The sequence below is a fragment of the Astatotilapia calliptera genome, chromosome 11 (assembly GCF_964374335.1).
Source record: "Astatotilapia calliptera chromosome 11, fAstCal68.1, whole genome shotgun sequence".
Classification (NCBI taxonomy): domain Eukaryota; kingdom Metazoa; phylum Chordata; class Actinopteri; order Cichliformes; family Cichlidae; genus Astatotilapia; species Astatotilapia calliptera.
Window position 1 is genome coordinate 32,424,977 of NC_137432.1, and position 20,187 is coordinate 32,445,163.

The 20,187-nt window shown below is 40.7% G+C and overlaps 1 protein-coding gene across 5 annotated transcripts in view; it reads left to right on the top strand.

Annotated features, from left to right (window-relative positions):
• Positions 1–12,401, top strand: part of sema6cb (semaphorin 6Cb) — a 147,248-nt gene extending 134,847 nt beyond the window's left edge. For all 5 annotated transcript variants that reach the window (XM_026183764.2, XM_026183766.2, XM_026183767.2 and 2 more), the window contains one exon: positions 8,288–12,401. In XM_026183764.2, coding sequence (XP_026039549.1) covers positions 8,288–9,618 — 1,331 coding nt within the window. In that variant the 3' untranslated portion in view covers positions 9,619–12,401. The remainder of the gene's footprint in view (positions 1–8,287) is intronic.
• The last annotated feature ends 7,786 nt before the right edge of the window (positions 12,402–20,187 follow it).

The following is a 20,187-nucleotide window of genomic DNA, read 5'->3' on the forward strand; positions in this document are numbered from 1 at the left end:
ACAACAGCAATTTAGACTTGTTAGAGTAGGAAAAGCCCAGGTGTCACTAATGAGATTAGAAATGGCTGGAGTCTCTTCAAGGTCCCAGTGAACTCTGTCAGGATCATCAGCCCCGTAAACAGAGCTTAACCATCATTTACTTTTTTCTGCACTTTTCTTAATCTAAAATATCTGTGAAAAACATTTTTACAACCCCTGTTTTTCATAGAAGATGCAGAGATTGGAGAGCGGACTAAATACTATATATGGTTGGAAAAATGATCAAAAGTGTCTATGTATGTTTACTCCTAATAGGAGAACTTTTTTGTTTTGAAAAAGAGAAAAGTGCCTTAAGCCTGCCAAACAATTCACAATGACTATTCAGCTGTTTATAACAGTATGAACAAGTGAAAACATGAATGAAATTCAGGGCTGTTCTTACCTGAATTGACAAAGTCTTTAATTTTGAGGTTTGACCACAGTTCCTGTGATTTTACTCACAGAAAATAGAAAAAGAGGGGGAGACTGGTCTTGTGGGGCAGCAAACATGATACAAAACATTTGGATAGCTGTTAATCAGAAACTTCTGCATATGCAGATGTCATATGGAATATTACAGTAGCTTAATCACTGCTGTCACCATGCACTTCCCAGTGGCTGCAGCTAATTTGTCTCACGCAGTCATTGCCAAATTTGCCTCAACAAATGAACTTTGTCACACACCGAGCAGAGGGCTCATCGGTTAGCAAGAACATCAGTCCACCTTAGATTTTAGCTTCTTGTCTAAATGTTGTTGTGCAAATAAGCAAACAATTGAAGTGAAGCATCTTAGCCAGATTTTCAACTTTTGCCTTGAAGCTTTGACTTTTAGGGGCAGCCCTACTAGACACATTCAAAATGTACAGTAACACAGGGTTAATCGGTGTCCTAAAAGGCATCCAATTCTCAAACCACTAGTATAGACTTTAAACACTAACCTTCACTTCTGGTTCTACTTTTCAACTTGTGGCCTGTGTAAGATGGTGATTTCCTTCAGGGCAAAACTAAAATTAACTTTGGAAAAAGGATAATTGGTAAGGCAGTCACTGTTACATTGAGAGTGTGAAAGAGCACCTGTGCTATGGGCAACAGTTCAGATATAATGGCTCAAAAAAGTAACCCCAGATTTCAAGGTTTGCCTTTGAGTGGACATCTCTAAAAGAGCCTATGAGCAGAAATAAACCCTTTTATTAAAGGTGCGAATAAATAGAAAAGGCAGATATTCGACACATAATGCATTTAGGATTAGCATAGCTTATCTCTTTAGTGTAGCTCAGTTATGGTTTGCTCTGATGTGGATAGCTGCATTACATTATGTAAACACCAGAAAAGACTAAAAGGCTGGGGCAGAGACCTGCTGACCTGCTGCTATTTAGAAAAGAGAACAGCAGTCGGGTGCACTCGAGCAGTTTCTGGCTGGGAAAACGCCCACCTCTCCATTTTGTGTGAACACACATTAGTCTCCGGGCTAGCAGAAGTGTGTTGCATCAGATTCCCAGTTCCAGACCTCTCCGGTTTGTTTTCTCCCCTTCGTCTGCCCTCTATTGTTATTTGACCTTTTCCTTGACTCTTGCACATTTAGATGAACCAGCGTGGGTTGGACCAAAAACTCAGGTTAGCAGCTAATTTAGCTGACAAGCGTGGGGAGATGGCTCGATAATAGAATCAAGTCGGGCGGGCGTTTTCAATCTCATTAAAACACTACAGGAGGAGAGCAGAGAGTGAACTCGAGCTGAACCTTTTCATGAAGGAGGGCTGGTGTCCTGGGGGGACATTGATGCCAGCTAGTTTTCTAAAGAGTTATTTATACTTCTGAAGACCATGGCAACAGACACAGCCTGTATCATTAGTCAATGAGCTCTGACTGTGTCCCTTCTAACCACCCTCCAATATCCACTCCTCAGAGACACTTCATTCCACATCAGCATGCGTACTGTTCGATAATCAGATATCCGAAATCTTCTTAGACTTGTTTGTCTTAAATGAGATAAAGTTGGTAAAGTTGTAAGCAGTGTGTTGTTATAAATAAATACCCAATGTCATTTCTCACTATTTAAAAGAAAGGGACTTACTTTCATACTTTTAAGCACAAAAGTGTGAAGTTGAGCATTCAAATATTTAATGCATTTTTTAGATCTTTAGGGTCAGACAGAGGCTGAATATTCAGAACATGCTCATTATGACAGTTAAAGACTGCCGCCGTCTGCCAAATTTCATTCAACCCGTCGCTCTGTGTTGACCCTACTGGCTGTTTTTGCATCATTTATCACAAGTCGGGCCACGATGTGCGCACACATTAAGCGTTTGAAAAGCTGCTCCAGTTTGGACTTCCTGAGTCCTAGTCGTGGCGTAAAGGTTATGCAAAACTAGGCCATCTTTTCCCTTCACTCAGCTCACCAGCACTTCACAGCGACTGAGTGACATCATGTTTTACTGCAATGTGCTATAAAGACTAACCTTTAAAGGCATTACACATACCAAATACTTCACTTTCCATACTTGGAACTTTTAATGGCTTTTTATTCCATATTGGCTATTAAAGCTCAGCTTAGCTCAGGGTGTCACAGAAATCCACGGGGCCCACAGTGGTGAAATCCAACTACGCAGTAGTCCCGGCCCTTAGCCTTAACCCCTTACCCTTTTATCTGTCTCATTGACCTCTGGGGGAGTGTTACTCCCACTTTACCTGCTTGTTTTCTTTCTCTTTGTTCTTTTCTATGTTTAGTTGGACTAACCCTTTAGCTTTACCTGCCTCCTTTGTTGAATTCTTTCTCACTGACCCTTTTCATCGTCTCTTTATGATCTGCCTTTCCAATTTTACAGCCGATGGTTGAAACTGTGTGCAGGTGTGTGAGTGGCCCGCAAGTTTCTCCATCTCTTAAAGCAGCAGTTCATGCCAAATAAAGCACAATTATAAATGTGCACACAAAGACAATTCGAAGAAAAGATTTCACACTTCAGGTGATGTGGCCACTGATTTTCCTCACCTTTTATTTGTGCGTCTTCATTACAGTGTAATATTATTATTGTGTTATGCTTTATGAAAAGTGACTTTGGTGTGGACTGTCTCTTTAAGTTTACTGGTGAAGCCAAGATTCTTCCAGTGCCACGTTTCTGCTGCACCAGATGCATTGGAAGCATTTTGTTTCACCATTCACTGAATGGCAAAATAAATAGCTCTTTTTGTTTCTGATGCAACTGCATGTAAAAAGGAAAAAGGACCCAGTGCATGTGCTCTGCATAGTTTAAGGGTTTGTGATGAGTAAACCCGATACCAATTTATATAATGACAACAAAAAGCACATTTACTCATGTAAGTAAACTGCAGTCCAGTAAAAGATGCACCTATTTTGGGAGATATCAGCCTCTGAAGATTGTGTTCGTGGCCCATTTCCTTGAGGAAGAGTCTTTCTTTTTTTCCAGCAAGATTTGTTTTTTTTAGGCAAACAAAGCTCAGTCACCTTTAGATGTGCTGACGTGGCTTCGTCAAGTGTGGAGGCTGATAAATTAGAAGAAGGATAAATCAAATTAAACCTGTCTGCACAAGAAGTGAGAAAATGTGTTTTTTGGGTAATCTGGAAGGCTAGACCCTTTAACCAAACTATTTCCTGTCTGGGTTTTTGAAGCAAAATATATTGTTGCTGCTGCTTGAAAACATGTCTGTCTTCTCAAAGCACAGGTGTAGATATTGAAGGATGTCAGGCAGACACCAGATTCTGATTACCAGATGTCTCAGCATGGTTAATTTACCAATATTCAATCAAAACTGTAATGAGATATATGCTCTGTATGCATCAGCACACCAGGAATGAAATGCAGCGCTCATTACAACTACTTTTCAATTGGAATGGATCTGTTACATTACACCATATCACCTTAGCTCGTGTGCATATATTAAACCGCATCCAATTGGCTGAGCACTGAGGTGGAATATTATGCAAATGCCTAATAACAAGTGTACATGATTGAATTCACTCTGTCAACAGCCAGAGCCCTGCACACATACAGCCCGGATATTCCGTGTATCTGTGTGGACACGCACACTGATGCGCACAATCATGCTCCATTTGCTAACCATGTCTGTCAGTGTGCAGACATCAAGTATTAAAAATGTCAAATTACTAAAAGCTCACAGCAATGGGGCAGAGCTGCTCTGCTTTTCACACAGACTTGAAAAAAGGCAAATAATTAATTTGTTCCGATCTTCAACCTCAGGGTGTCTCTCAAGAGTTAAATTGTTATTTTTGGTGTGGAAGCATTAGCAGACGGGGGGCAATGCTTGTCTATGAAGCCTGGGGCAATTTTGTCTCATTGGCTTCTCATTGGGATGGAGTAGCCATTAACAGAACAATTACATGCACTTGTAAGCTTGCAGAAAGCAGAAACTAATTAGGGCTATTTTGGAACGTCTTCACTTGATACGAAAAAAATAGAACATAAATTGTTTTCCAGGTTACAAAGCATTTAAACACACCCTTGAGAAAAGCCTTCTCCACTGGAAAAGTTGTGCGTGAGAGAAAAAGCTCTGAATTATTATGCATCTGACCTTGACAGTGTTGGTATTCAGTCCCTCTTTATATTTAATATTTAAAATTCAAGTTTTGTAGAGTGCTAATGCTTTAATGTCCTGCAAGACATGCAAAAGGAAATTTTCACAATTGAGCAAGTGTGAAACTTCAAAGGGTTCAGATTACCGGTAATTGGTGTCATGGAAAAGCTTATGGGTGTTTGTTAATGAAGTCGATTTGAGAGCTTGCAAAGACAGGATCCATTTATTTAATCGCGCACTCCTAAGATAAATTGTCACTTCCATTGTAATTTGTTTTCAAACTCTCCTTTATCACCTGCAGGGGAAAAAAGGGAAACTCTTAAAACACACCTATCAACAGTAAGCCCTCCTTACTTTGTTTCCCCTCGTGCAAAAACCAGCACCAATTAGTAAGACGTGGCACAGGCAGCGCTATGTAAAATCTGCCTGTTTACATAACCTGCCGTGCTATCTATTTTTAACAATATGGATGCAATCATAAAGTGCTTCTCTTCCTACGGCACTGTGGAGGAACGCGAGGCTTGTTCTCCATCCGTATCACAGATGCCGCAGAGCACCAGGCTTCAAAACCCAGCAGAGTGACGGTCTGTCACTCACCCCGTCAAGTCTGCATCTCTCACTCTGCCTCTCTCCCAGTCTTCTTCTTTTAATTCTTCTCACATACATTTGCTCACTCTCAGTCTTTTTCTTTTTTATTTTGGTCCTCTTCTTTTTCTTTTACACTTGCTCCCCTGTGTCTTGGATCCTTGGGTCCCCACAAATTCACCTCCCCCCCTGCAACCAAGGTTGAATTTCATTCCTTCATCTTTCTCTTCAGTTATTTTTTTTTTCCTGGCTATCAACATCCGTCTCTCGCTCCTTCTCTCCTTTGCCTCGACACATGCAGCCATCTGTCTTTTTACCTTTTGGCAGACTTGGGGTACTGCTATATTAAGCCACCGCTGAGCCAAGTCCATGTTGAGTTGACACAAAAATATAATGTGACAACGTTGAAGAGGAACACTGATGGAGAGCTGTGTAATTAGTGTAAAACTCTGTTAACATGGGGCGACCCCCCCCCCCCTCCCAATAAAGACTTTTTCTGAACTACATATTTATTTAGTTGCACACACTGTTTCGTTTTTAAATGTTTGTGAAGTGGTGCAAATTCAGTAGGTAAAGTTGGCGAGCACTTCCTGTCCGCCACCTAGCTGCTCGCCAGGCTGTTGGTATGATTCACCGGGTATTAATTTCACTGTGACCGGTGGCACCATATGTCCCACATACCCACTGATTGAGTTATTCAGCCTGCTCATGAAACATGTTGTGACAGGCCATTCATAGGTTCTGGGTTTGTTTACCTCAGCTGTGTGTTTTACCTCCTGCTGTGGCACTTGACTCATAGCCCTCAACCAGGAGGAACATCGCTATAAGCCTGTAAGCACAGACACTGAGGAGGGTGTCGTGGTCCAGAGGGAGAAGATGACTCACAGCCACCGGGAAGCCACGGGGGTGACGGGAGACAAAGTGCACACCGAGATGAGAGCAGAGTTTTACCACTCATTACAAAAGCTGCACGCCGCCAGGGAACACATCAGTTAGATCCAAAATCTTGGAATCATACTGATGCTGCAAAGCTGATTGAAAGAAATGCCCAAGATTAAAAGAAGTGGTATTAATGGGCTCACTGCAGCATCACTCCTGATTGCCTCGCCCACTGGGATTGCAATTATGATTTATGACTTTTTAATGCGGTCATAAGTTGAAGCAGTCATAAGAATAAATGGCTAAAAACTGAGAATTTTTAATTGGAAGCTCTATTAAAAGCATTATTTCCAAAAAGATTAGTGCACCACAGAATCCTTCAGCTGGGCAAACGATGGTAAATCACCCCTCACAATGAATGCAGTGATACATTATGAAGGGATGGTACGCTTTTACAAGCACACCTGCTCAGTTCACATAAAAGAAGTGAAACTTTTTCGCTTCTTTTAACTTCATGACCTAAATAATTGAGTCTTTCTCCAAACACAAATTGCTAGAAACTGTACATACAGCTCCGTTGTGAAGAGAGATAAATCTTGTTTGATTATTATTTCAGCATATCAGTCCACTGTTGTAATGAGATTCTGTCAAATTAAAGTTGTAATGATGACAGGAGGCAAATTGCTCGTCTTTCCTTGTCATGTGTAGTGTAGTTACCGTGGTCTCTTTTGAGGCTTAAGAAAATGAATTTATATTCCACTCATTTGTGCTTTTGTCTCTTGTGCATTTGTGCAGAGATTTAACTGAAACTTAGCGAGTCTCTGATCAGATTTTCTCTGTGTAATATCTTACAATATTTCCCTCTAATTCCATAAACACAGTCAGAAAGGCCGTTTTTGACTCTCCTAACACATAGTTATTGCCTTTAATAATGTTATGTAGGCGGTTTTCTTCCTGCTCTTCACCATACTAAAAAGTAAAAGTCTTTTAGTGTCAAAACCAATATCCTCTAAGACTGGCAGAGAACTCGGGTTCTCTTCGTGACTCCCTGGCAGACTAAGATGATATCCTAAAACTGCACATGCTTGTTAACTTTCCTAGCAATCAAGAGACGTTACTGTCTATACAAATCACAATATGTTATATACCATTGTCACAATGCCAGATTGCTTCACTGATCCCTGATTGCTTTTCTGTTTATTATTCATTTTTCTGAGAGGAATTTTAATTTCTCTAAGTTTTAAAAGTAAAGTAAATATTAAAACTATTTATAATGCAGACCTAATAACTGAACTGGCTGCCTTAATACTCATCCACAAATCGCTCTTTAAACGCCTTATAAACTATCATCAAGGCTGATTTAGATATAATTGTTTTCCATTTTAATTCCTCCACTAAGCTTTCATGTGCTGCTGAATTTAGCTTGTGGGGAGCACCTGCATTCTTCTCTGTTTTCAGTTCAGCTCAGCTGTCCCCCTCTGCAGACTAATCAGTTTCGCAGAACTGTCATTAAGGGCAGAGAGAAGGGTCTGTCACCACAGATGGCAACAGCCTCTTGCAAATGAGCTCTGATTACAAGAGGTGGCAGGTTTCTCTCTCCTTATCATCCCTGCCTTTCACGCCATTAGGCAATCACGGTGCTTGGGTCACAGCTCCTAAGGACAGTTACATGGTAGATTTACCTTAGCTAATGTCCTTGTGTTCTTGGTGTGCTGTTTCGCAAACTGTCCCCTCAGCTTCATTTTGAAAGAATTTGACAACCTCATTTGAGTCTGTGTTGGCAAAGGTGCCAGACTCGGTGAGCTATTGAATAGACCTGTTATTTTTGGCTCGTTCATCGTACCAGGTGCTCTCGCTCCTGATCCTCGCATTGGAAGGCGAAGTCTGTGAAAATGACATCAGGTTCCTGCTGCTGTGCTCCCATCAATATTTAAAGCTCTAACTCATTTCAGAGTTGATTCCTCACTGACTGGGGAGCTCTTGGCCTCTGCCTGTCTGAGGTGAAAGCACAAGTCCAAGAAAGAAAGGCTGTATTCATCTATTAACAGTGGAAGGAAAGGAAGCCAAGAGCTTAGTTCAAACACCCCTCCCATGCTGTTTCCCCACATAGTGAAGCTCCTGTAAACACAACCTGTCTGTCCCAGCTGTTGCTTGACCTATATTAGCTCTTGAAAATTTTTTTTTATTTTTTTAAACCTTCTGGCTCAGTCAGAAAAACTAACTGGAGTACCTTTTTCTCTTTTCATCTGTTTTAAGGTGTGAGGCGACCTCCAGAGCAAGACAAACCCAGTCCTAGTGTCCATTATACTCTTCTGATTGCTTGTGTTTTGGTGGCCTTTGTCCTTGGTGCCTTCCTCTCTGGCTTCCTGGTTTCATGCTACTGTAATCACACAAGCCACAAGACCAAGAAGTTGTCGAAAGACCCCGAAGCCCCAATCCCACATGCTCTATCACTGCGCAGCCTGGCCAAGCTCAATGGCCTCCTGGACAGCCAAAGTAAGGACGACAAGCTGGAGGTGTCATCTCCCAAGATCTACAACTCTTTCTTCGCCAACAGTAAGGAGCATCACCCATCGAGGAGAAACGGTCATCATGGAATGACAATGGGAGACTTGGTCCATGCCCAGCATCACCAACTCCACCATTCCTCAGAGCTCTCTGGTCTGCCTACACCAGACTCGACCCCAGAGCTGCCAATTAAGAGCATGAAAGCATTCAAGAACCAGTGGGAGAAGAATCAGAACTGCAACAATGCCAAGGAACCAAAGTCCCATAATATTGGCTCCAGGCCCAGCTCTGCCCTGCTTCACCAGCAGGTCTTCCCTTACTCCCATGGACTGTCTAATAGCCAGTCAGCAGCCGGACACCTTCATCCCGATGAACGCAAAATCCACAATGTTGAGCGTGTGTTGTCTCAGCAGCCTTACGCTGGCTACTCTCAGAAGGTGATGGAAGTAACCTCACTCGATGAGCTTCTGAAGCACATCCACGAGGCTAGCGGCAGCAAGAACTCTCAGCTAATGAGCCCATCTGGTCTGATGGCCAGCGGAGGTGGAGGCCAGCTAGTCTTTGCCAACCGTATCCAACCTCAGATACCTGAGACAGAATCAGCCCCCTACTACAGCTCATCCACTTTACCACGTGACAGCCTCACCCGTCGCATGGATGTTCCCCCAGACATTCCCATGCACCACCAGTCTACCTTGGAGAGGAGGCATTCCTCCCAAAGGCAATCACTGATTGCTGCAGCCACCAAAATGCCCAACGGAGGTGGAGTAATAGGAGGAGGGGGAGGAGGAATGATCCCTCGCCAACACAGCTTCAGCCAACGAAATGGCGGGCCCCACCAGCCACCTCCCCTTTTGGCGCGGATGAACTCGACGGGCAGCGCGTGTGAGGTTCACTATCCCCTGCTTCCCAATGGATACCTGGCACGTCAGCACAGTTATAATGGAGAACAGCAAGAGGTTCCACACAGGGGTGCGATCGTCCGTCGGGCAGCTTCTCTCAAACCTGACGTCCCTCCCAAGCCCTTGTTCATACCTGCCACATCCCCAGTCAATGAACAGGGAAAGTTCAACTACTGAGGGGTATGCTCTTGGACTAAGAGAAGGAGCCTCCCCCCCTCCCCTCATTGTGTCATCTGTAAGAAACTTTGAAGAAATGCAGTGAGTTTGGGGTTGCAGACCTTTACCTGAAAACGCAACCAACTGTGTGGCACCAGTGTCACTGTGGACAAAAGCCTCAACCAAACTTGTTTTTTGCCGCTTCTTTTTGTCCAACGAATATCTTTGTACCATATTGGTATTGCTTAGCTACTTGCTTATTATAGAACCGCTTACTTGGGTGACGTGATGCCACCTCCTTATATTAGGCTGCCAATGTCCTCAATGTGGATTTACAATGCAACTCCGTTTTTGGACACGTTGATGTTGGAAAAACTTGACACATCAGTCATCTTGAAGACTTAAAAGCTCGAGGCTCGCTTAGATTCATGCTTTTGCTTAACCTTTTCTGATGTAGTGTTGGTATCCGGTCCCCACCCACCCCACCCTCGAATGTGTTTATATTATGCATGTGTGTGTATATATATGTGTGTTTATATTTACACCGTATATGTATACATATACATATGCAGTATGTGTAACCTGTGGTTAAAAAAAAAAAAAAAAATCCCCTGAAAGTAGTTATGTCTTTGCCTTACTATACTCTCTCATCTTTGGGCATATCAAACGATCCCCCCGCCCAAGCCCTAAGAAATATCTTAGGGGCATCAAATGTTCATCAAATGTTGTCATTTGGCTCCAGACACCAATTCAAATTTGGTCACAATGACAAGACAAAGGAAATACTTCAACAAAGCAGCTACACTCGCCTTCTCTTTTATTTTTTCCTGTCCCAGCTGATGTCAGGTGACAACATTCGGGTCCATTTAAGTTCTTCAAGAATGTTTCGACAACATTGGTGCTCCGCAACTCTAGTGGGTCTAATATTCTTTGAAATGGAAACAACCAACATGTTTCTCTGAAATTTTTTGGACCCAAAGAGGACAAGACAAACACGTCTTGCCGTCTGGTGTTAGGAGAATGAACACTGAACATCGAACAGACTGCAGTTATCATAATTATTAACTCTGTGGCTATTGGTTGTAAATAAAGGAATAATTACTAGCCAAATTTTAACTGTATGTGTAAATGTGTGCCTTATTTAATAATAGTGTGTGACATGGGCTTAGGGGTCAATGCAAGGGGCTCAGATGGCAACTATGCTACAGTATATTGTAGGTGTTTGATTTTTCTATGGTTGTCAGTATGTGTCATACAGTATCTATTGTATATGTGAAGAGTTTCATTCCAGAATAAGATATTTCTCATCGGTTCTAATTAACTGAATTAATAGTTTGACTGTAACACCCACTAATAAATCATATTTTATGTCATATATTGACTATAATTTTTTTTACAAAGTAGGCTAATATTTTGTAAATTATCTAATTTTTTTTTTAATCGACGTAAAATAACTAGTACCCTTTTTTCAGCATTGTTTTGGAATGAAACCCTTCGTTTTTCGCTTTTCTTTTGTTTTCATCCCAAAAGTGTGAGCCTACAGGTTTTTAATGCGAGTGTGGGACACAGCAAGTACAAAGCCTGAGACTGCAGACATTCAGGTTTGACTGTATACTGTCACTTTCACCTGGGTGTCGATTTCCTTGTAGGTGCCATTGTTACGTTTTTGTTTTTTGTAGTATTATCTTCTTGGGTTTCTAAAGGAGCAGTTCACAGTTCCTCTTAAAGTTATCACCTACAGATGAGTAGCCATTGTAGAAGTTGCATTTACCTTATGGGAGGAAAAAGTGTGTCTTGCTTGAGTTTTGAATGTCAGGATATATGTTTTAGCAAGTGTGTGAAACCATACGGTTTCAGTTCTGTATGAAAATAAATCCAGGTTGGTGGCATGTAGCATGACTTCTACAATGGTTACTGCTGTAAATGTTGACCTAGTGGTGCCACCGGGTGTTGAATTTCAAAACATGGACAAGAAATATGGAGCAGTGCAATGAACTCTGATCCGACAGGCTGAGATTGTCTCTTGGATCGATACTTGGGAAGTGATTGTGGAACCGGTTCGCAGGTGACCGTGCTGCCAAACACTGCTGAGGATTTTCACCTCATTAATGGTGATGCCAGCCGGCTGTGCCTCAGACATATCACCCCTTCAAAACTCAACTGTTGTACTTTTCAGGAGAGTCGCTTTGACCACGGTTGGCTGGAACCGTAATCTATTCTGTGAAAACAGCACTATGCTATTTACTGTATCTGAAAATGGTGTTTATTGATTGAAATTTCCCAGAGCTCATTTGACCCAGTGTAAAGTTTACCATTCACACTACTCCAGCTTCAGTAAATTAAGGAAAAGTACCTAACATTTGTAAGGAAAAAAGTTGATTTGGTAATTAACAGGCAGCAGAGCATTAAATAGCCTTTCAGACGGCAAATAAAAAACATCCAACTTGATTTGGGGTTGGGGCGGCAGTGTTTCATAAGAGGAATTGTGGCAGCTACAGTGTTTCAATGGATTTATTTTTCTGTTTTGGTCTATTTTTTTTTGTTTGTTTTTTTGGTAATTTGTTTGTTTGTTTTTAATCTGCCGGTTAACAGATTGTACGGAAATGGGGACGGTCTCGCCTCTTAAAAGTTCTATCAGTATTTGATTTGGTGTAAATACATTCTATCTGGGCGAGGTCTCATTGATTCAGTATTATGTTTTTCTCCGTTTGATTTCCAGGCTTTGCCTCTTGACTTACTATGAATTTGGTCTCACAGAATATCATTGTATGTCTCTTATACTAGGAATAAAATGGAAAATATGATGAACGTTTCACTGGTCAATGTGTCAAAATAATCCCGGTAACATCGTTGATGGTCATACACAAAGTCTGAAAACAAGAATAGCAATTGCAGTAGCAGATAAACCAGTAGCTCATCTCTGAGGCAGAAATGTTTAGGTGAGATGGTAATTCAAACTATACTTTGAGACTGTATATTATAATAGATACACTGCTCAAAAATTAAAGAAACACTTTTCTAATCAGAGTATTGTATCAAGCAGTTTGACCTTGTGACAAGGGAGTAGGTCGAGGAGTTGTTAATCAGTCTCAGCTGCTTTACTGTTAATGAAATTAACAACTTGTGCAAAATAAAAGTGTGGTCTTAGAGGTGGATGCGACTTACATTTTTTTCCTGTTTATTTTTTCACTAGTTTTGCATTTGTCAGTGTTTGTAGCATGAGGCGATCCCGGACCCTACAGAGGTTTGATAGGTAGTCCATTTTCTCCCAGTGCAATCTCAAGAGAATGGAGGAGATTCCTGGAGACTGGCAGTTACTCTAGGAGAGCTGGACAGGGCCATAGAAAGTCTTTAACCTATCAGCAGGACTGCTGTTTGCTTCTTTGTGCAAAGAGAAACAGGATGAGCACTGCCCGAGCTGCAAAATGACCTCCAACAGGTCACTGGTGTGAATGTCTCTGACCAAACAATTAGAAACAGACTTTATGAGAGTGACCTGACTGTCCAGTGTCTTCTAGTGGGCCCCGTGCTTCCTGCCCGGCGCCATGATGGCCAATTGGTTTACCGGTATTGGTGAAAAGCCCTGGTCCCTGTGCTTTTCACAGATAAGAGCGGGTTCACCCTGAGCACATCTGAGATATGTGAAAGGGTCTGGAGAAGCTGTGGAGAGTGTTATGCTGCCTTAAACATCGTCCAGCATTACCAATTTGGTCTGGGGAGGCATATCTACGAAGAGATTTACAGAGCTCTCTATGATAAGCAACTGTGCCCCGGTTGCTATTAGATATTGGGATGAAATCCTTAGACCCATCATCAGTGATGACTCATCATCAGACCCTATAGAACTTGGGTGCTTTACAAAGTCCCATTTTGAGTTGCTGAAATAAAATTTTGGCAAAATAACCAAGCATACATCATTTTTTTCGCTTGGGTTTTCTGGCAGTCTTTGAATTCAGCCCTATGTAAGTTGATGATTTTAATTTGCATCAAACAGTGTGGCATCCTTTTTCCCCCCTAACACATTACCCAGTCCATATCAGTACAAACACCCAGCAAAATTCTTATTCCCATTGAACTCGGAAATGTTGTCAAAGTATTCCTATAATTTTTTGAGCAGTGTGTAGTAGTATGCATCTTGGATCTGTTTGCTCTCTCTACTAAGTGCATATTCTGTCCCATGTCTTGTGATGTCTGAGAGATATAGATGTAAAATTTGGATGTCAGTCAAGAAGCAAGTGATTTGTTTTTTGTGTGTGGATGAACGATGTTTGTTTGTTTTTTTTAAAGGAATTTTTTCAGTGGTTCTGGGAAATAAAATGTTTTTCTGTGTCTCTGGGATTTAGAGTACAAGATATACTAAGCATCAATTTAATTTGTGCTTTTAGTACAGAGAAATCCAACATGTGATTTCAACTGCCATCTCCAGTAAGAACCAATATACTAATTGTTTCAATACACAGGGGGCAGTGATGAGCCCATTAGAGTCTGGCACAGCAACCCGAGTGAGATGAAACGTACTCCAAAAGTACTTGGAAAAGCAACAAAAGTAGAGGATTTTTTTTTCTTTTTTCTTTATGAAATGTCTTCAAACAAATTAATTCCCCAGTGAAAGCTTTAAATAATAACAACAAAACAGATTTTAGTGAGTTCTTGTGATAAATAACAGCACAAAGCACCACAGGAAACAGCCATGATCCATGTCCAAACAGCGAGCCAATTCCATCCGTGCTCCCAGGAAGAGGGAAAACAAACATACTTCCTTTTTTTTTTTTTTTTTTTTTTACAGCTGCAGGGATATAATCTCAAATTTTAGGCGAGCTAAATCAATATAAATGACATGCACTGTTCCCCCTCCTTCAATTCTAGGGTTTAACCTATCAGGACATTACAGGTTCCAAAATGATTTAAAAACAACCTCAGCTGAATAAAGGTGACATACATATGACAACATTTTATCATTAATTTAACAAATAGTAAGCCAACATGCAGAAGCAGTGCATGAAAAACTAAGTACACCCAATGATTGAATTTCAGCAACAAGAACTTGAAGTAGTCATTTTATCTCTGACTTCATCAGTTTTTCACATTGAAAGACACAGTTTTGTTCATGTCCTGTTACATAACCAACTTTCAGACAGATGACCTCACATTCACTCTAGAATAGTTTGGTATACAGAGGAGTTCATGCCTCAATGACTGCAAGGTGTCCAGATACTGTGGCTGCAAAATGAACCCAAATCATCCCCTTTCCACCACCGTGCTTCACAGTTGGTATGAGGTGTTTGTGTCGGTGTGCTGCGTGTGGTTTTCACCGAACATGGTGAGTCAAAAGTACTTACAAAGGTTTGACTTCTCAGGTATGAGGTAAGCACTAGGCTTCTGTTTAAAGTTGAGTGGACTTTAAAGCAGCTGACTTGTTTGCAGATCTATATTTCAACTCATCACAGGAAAGCAAATAGTGTCATTTTCACGAGTCTGAAAGAAAAAAAAAAAGAAGCTGTGTGGTGTTTGTAGAAGTAAATCTGAATTTAAATGCTGACTCACATTGAATAACCGAATCCTTGCAGGCTATTACGTAAGTTAATAAACAATCATGTTGTGATTGCACCCCTACAGTGAGTAAACAGCAAGGAGGTTCAGGGTCATGTTGAGAGACATTTCTGCTGAGTTACTGTTGATGGAAACGCCATGTGTGAGATTTATTTTGGTTCTGTGATAGTCATTTTAACCACCACACCAGTCTGACTAAAAGTACTGTGAACAGTCTATTTGCAACATAACAAAAAGATTCATACTTGCCGCAAGTGTTGTATAACTATTGAGTAATATTGGGATTATTCTCCCAGGTTAAGGTTGCTTGCCTACTTCCTTGTTGGTAAATAGTTCCTAATGACTTTAACTTTATTTTTCCCCTGTAATTTTATGTGAATCAAACTGACAAATGTATTTCAGGTGAGTTATCTGCTTGAGATAATCTTTGAAACATTGCGAACAAATATTTTCGATCATGCTTACATTGTGTTTTTAGCCGAACCCTCCACAATCTCCTGCAGTGTGAATGCGGGATTTGCAGAGGCTGATTACCAATGTAAAAGACTTGCAGCAGCAACAAAACAAAGCTATTAAAGCAGCTTTGCTACCTTTTCAAGGAAGTCTGCAAGCTTCACTTTACTGTAACGTCCCTCAGACTGATGTCTGCTGCCTCCTGTAAATGCATTAAACCGCGCTTGGCATTTAAGTAAAATGATGTCTTCCCCTTAATATATACAGTTAAAGGACTGTGATGGGTGCTGCGATTGACCTTTTAGCCAAAACTGTTCTCCTAATGAGGTGGTATTGATTAGTTTATGCAATTATCCTCCCCGCAGTCTATTAGATAATCATACCTGTTCCAGTGTGAGATCCCTGCCTGTGAGAAGAGGTGGCTGACAGATGGAGGTGTTTGTTGCAGTTGGACATTGAACTCGGGCTGGATAATGGACCGCGATTAGCCGCACCATAATCACTGGATTCCAGCAACACGGCTGTCGATAACCGGTAGTCCCAGAGAGGTCAAGCTTTTCTCAAGCATGTTTCAAATCAAATGGCTTCTGAGAATGAACAAGTGGTGATAGCATTAAGTCTCCACTGGAGCTAGTATTTTAAGTCTATTCCATAAGCACAAAAATCATTTTCACTGAAATTCTTCCTTTATAATTCAACTTTTGGTAATTCTACCCTCACATATTGATATTATTGTGATACAATCCAGCATGAAGTTTAAATAACTATTTGTGTTTTAAGAGGAAGATTCAATACATTGTTTTTTTGTTTTGTTTTTTATAAAGGCGAGGCATATCCTGCACTAGCAAATTTTTGTGTGAGATGAACTTTTGATGGAATGAAAAAAAAACTTTTCTATTTGATGTTTAATGTTTTTTTTTTTTTTTAATCTTTTAGTTTTTTCAGTTCTCGTTCCGTTCTGATTGCTACTTTTCTCTGCGTTTTGCACATCGTCTTCTGAAACCTAAAAATGGGGCTCTTTGTTGCCTGGAGCTACATCTCGATCTCTCCATCTCTCTTAAGACTGTACAACTTTAAAGTACGTATGACATTGTCATTTCTTTGTTTGTATGTTTTGCTTTGTGGTGTGAAAATGAACATGGCCAAATACCCCTGAGACATTCTCCTGCAAAATATTTTGATCTCTAATCCAATTATGGACTTTCACCTTGTTTGCACTTTAGATGTCCACAAAAAGAAAAAGCAGAATAAGAAAGTGAAAAAATGGTGTGACTGACAGAAAAAAACCTTTCCAATTACTGTACTCAGTCCTCTACCTCTCCTAATCTGTCTGACTGGTGACTCCATGGATTTTTAAATGTGTTTTGTGTTGTCGACCATTCCAGCGTGACCTCTTGCACCTTCCCCATAACCCTCTGCCCTTACAAAAAATACAGGGGAGTCATGGTATGCACCAGTAATGACTTTCTATTCCCCACATCAGCGCCCTGCCAGCAGCACACTGACAGCTGGCATCACAATTCATTATGTGTCTGCTGGAAAAGGCTTCAAAGAGCCAGGGAGAAGCTCTCTCCATATTTCACTCTGTAGACCTGTCAGTAAAATAATCACCAACACTGACAAGTTGCCAGTTGGTTATTTTTTTATTTACTCCTTATTCTTTTTTTTTCAGGCAGATGTTTTGAGAGCACTGATCCTGATTTCAGGGCACACTTACTGTTCTTTGTCCCTCACTTGAAGTAACATACTTTCTCATCAGCCCCTCCTTGCATTATCTCATTCATCACTGTCAACGGATGGTGAAGTAAAAATCTTGATTTTGCTGTAAAAGCAAGAAGAGCGATTGTGCAGGTTGTCTGGTGGGAGGCAACCTGTCTCCTAACAATGTTGGTCTATCTTGGACTGGCTACAGTCACTCTCAGACAGATTGGCGAAGGCTTGCAAATAACTGCTGTTTAATTGATAAAGGCAGACAGACACAGCCAGCAGATTGCAATCAATCTCAATCGGCCTGCATCGATGAGCAACACTCGTCTGCAATGCAACTCTTTGCAATTGGAAATTTGACTCAACTGGTTGCCAACTGGTCAACTGCATTTCTCTTTCAACTCAGTGAGTTTCTGTCTGGACCCTGAATCTAAATAATTCTTGTAAATGTCTGTGTGTGTCGGAGATCTGTGATTTTTCTTTCTTTTTTCATTTTATTACAGTTCATTACAGTATTATGATGAACAGATTGCATGCAATTGACAACTTGACCCCATTTAGTCACAAACTGATAGCAGACTGATAGCACGCTTTGAAGCAAATAAAGTAAATTAACTATGGCAGCAAATTACATTTGCAATAATGAGTAAACTTAGATATTCAATGTCTTAAATATTAGCCATTGCTAATATTTTATTATGAGTCAGTTTTCCAAAGTCCTCGTATGGGAAGGACTGTCTATTTGAGTGCAAACTATTCAATAGTTGTTCAAACTCAGGATCAAAATGTGGCACTATTCAGCTGACAAACCGTGATCAGCACTACCGTGGCTTTCTGATGTGTCATTTTGGATCACAGGACAATTTCTGTAACTTTAATTTTTAACTTTTAACTGAACGGCCGATGTGCTCGGTGAACGACCTAGCTGCCCTGCGCCTCGGGATCATATGCAAAGGCTGCGTTTCTGCTCTGCTCGCTCCCAGGACTCGATTGAAAGCATCCAAAAAAGTGTCTCATTAAAGTGGGCATTAATTTGAGCTTGTTAAATATCCTGGCACAACTTTCATCTCGTTTCGTGACAGACACATTTTCCTGAAGCTGACAGTAAAGGAAGTTTTCAGTTAGAACTTGGCAGTTGGATCCTTTCCCTGTCAGGATGGATTGCGAAAGCCGGGTGAAGAAAACGGGCAGAACTTTTCTGAAGTCTCTTTTCTAATTTACTTTCCGAAGCTTTGAAGCACTGTGTGTAAAGTCTGTGTGAAAATTCAAGTGAAATGAGGGACATTATAAGGTCTACAGCTGCCTGTTGGGACTGATCTCACTCTTTTGTCTTTATATTCCATTCTATATTATGGATGTTATCAGATGTTAACAATGTTTCACTTTAAAATGATTATACACTACTATTTCTAATAAAACCCAAGGGTCTTCTATGTGACAGCTGCTACATACTGTTAATTATACATGTACAATAAGTGAAAAACCTAAAAAAAAAAAAAGGGATGCATATTACACAAATGTGCAAATAGCTCAAATTGCCTCAACTTGACCAAAGAAAATGATGAAATATTCCACATCTATTTATTGCAAATAATAATTTAATAATACGTGACACTATAACACTCTCAGGCGGTAGCAGCTGTTGCTAAAAGCTGTTGTGGGCGGGTGTGAATGCAGGAATGTAAGACCGAGTGTCGAAGGATAATTTTGGTTTACTGTAACTTGGCATGTGTCTCATTAATCTGGCTATTGTAGATCAGTGGGTCACGCTGACTTTGTACTCGCTACTTCAGCTGTTAAGATGTGCAGAAAGTGAAAATTGCCATCTCTGTGCAGACTTTAAAAGAATATTTAATCATTTATAACTATCGTCTAATTTCAGATCTGCCCAAAAGTAAACAGTAATTCACAGCAAGCATCAATCGTTTTACCAAACGCATTAGGGACTTCTATTTAACAATACTTGCACTCTGCTTAAATCAATGAAAATATATTGATAAAATCAGGTAATAAACATTGTATAAGCATTGTTATTGGTAACAGTTTTATATCAAAGCAACAATAGTACTTTTTACCGTCCAGGAAAACAAGGCCTGTTTATTTCTGCACAGCAAACTAACCAATCCATCAGCCTTGCACCAGGAAGGAAGGGTGTTTAAAAGAACAAAAAGCTGTGCCACATGAAATACAGAGATTCACCTGCTGTGACACCCCCTTGGGAAATAAAGGAGCAGCAAAAAGCACCTTCTTATTCTTCATGTGTTGCGAGGCTGTGACAAACCCCGAAAATCTGTCTGGCTATGGTGAGCACTGGACATGGCTACTTCTCAGGAAGGTCTTTGGGACACTGGACAAAGCCAAGACAGGAGGCATGAAGATGGTCTTGAGTGAATTGAAACAAAACAACAGGAAAGTGGAAACTCTTGGCAGCCCTGTTTGTGGCTCCGCAAACCAATAAACACCAATCCCACCAAATCGTTGTCTTCCCAGCGGGGGTTCAAATATTACCGTACTGTTAGATTCTCATCTAACATGATAGAGATTTGGACAAAGTGATTGTGCTTCAACCCGCCAGCTGCGCCACTATTTTACGCCAAGAGATAATCGGCTTTTAAAGAGCAAAAATGTCTACTTAGACCTTTGAGTTTATCCAAAGTGCTTTATTTTGCTCTGCTCGTTCATTCGTGCCATCCTTTATTTACTTTTGTTTTCACCCTCCGGTTAAATTTAGGCACCAGAATGACTTGTTTAGGTTTGCGGCATTAACCCTGCACAGTGAAAAATGACACCTAATTAAATGTGATGTCAAGGAGTCCTTCACAAATAACCTTTTGTGGTTTATTATTGTAGAGCCTTTACCTTACAATATAAAGCGATTGT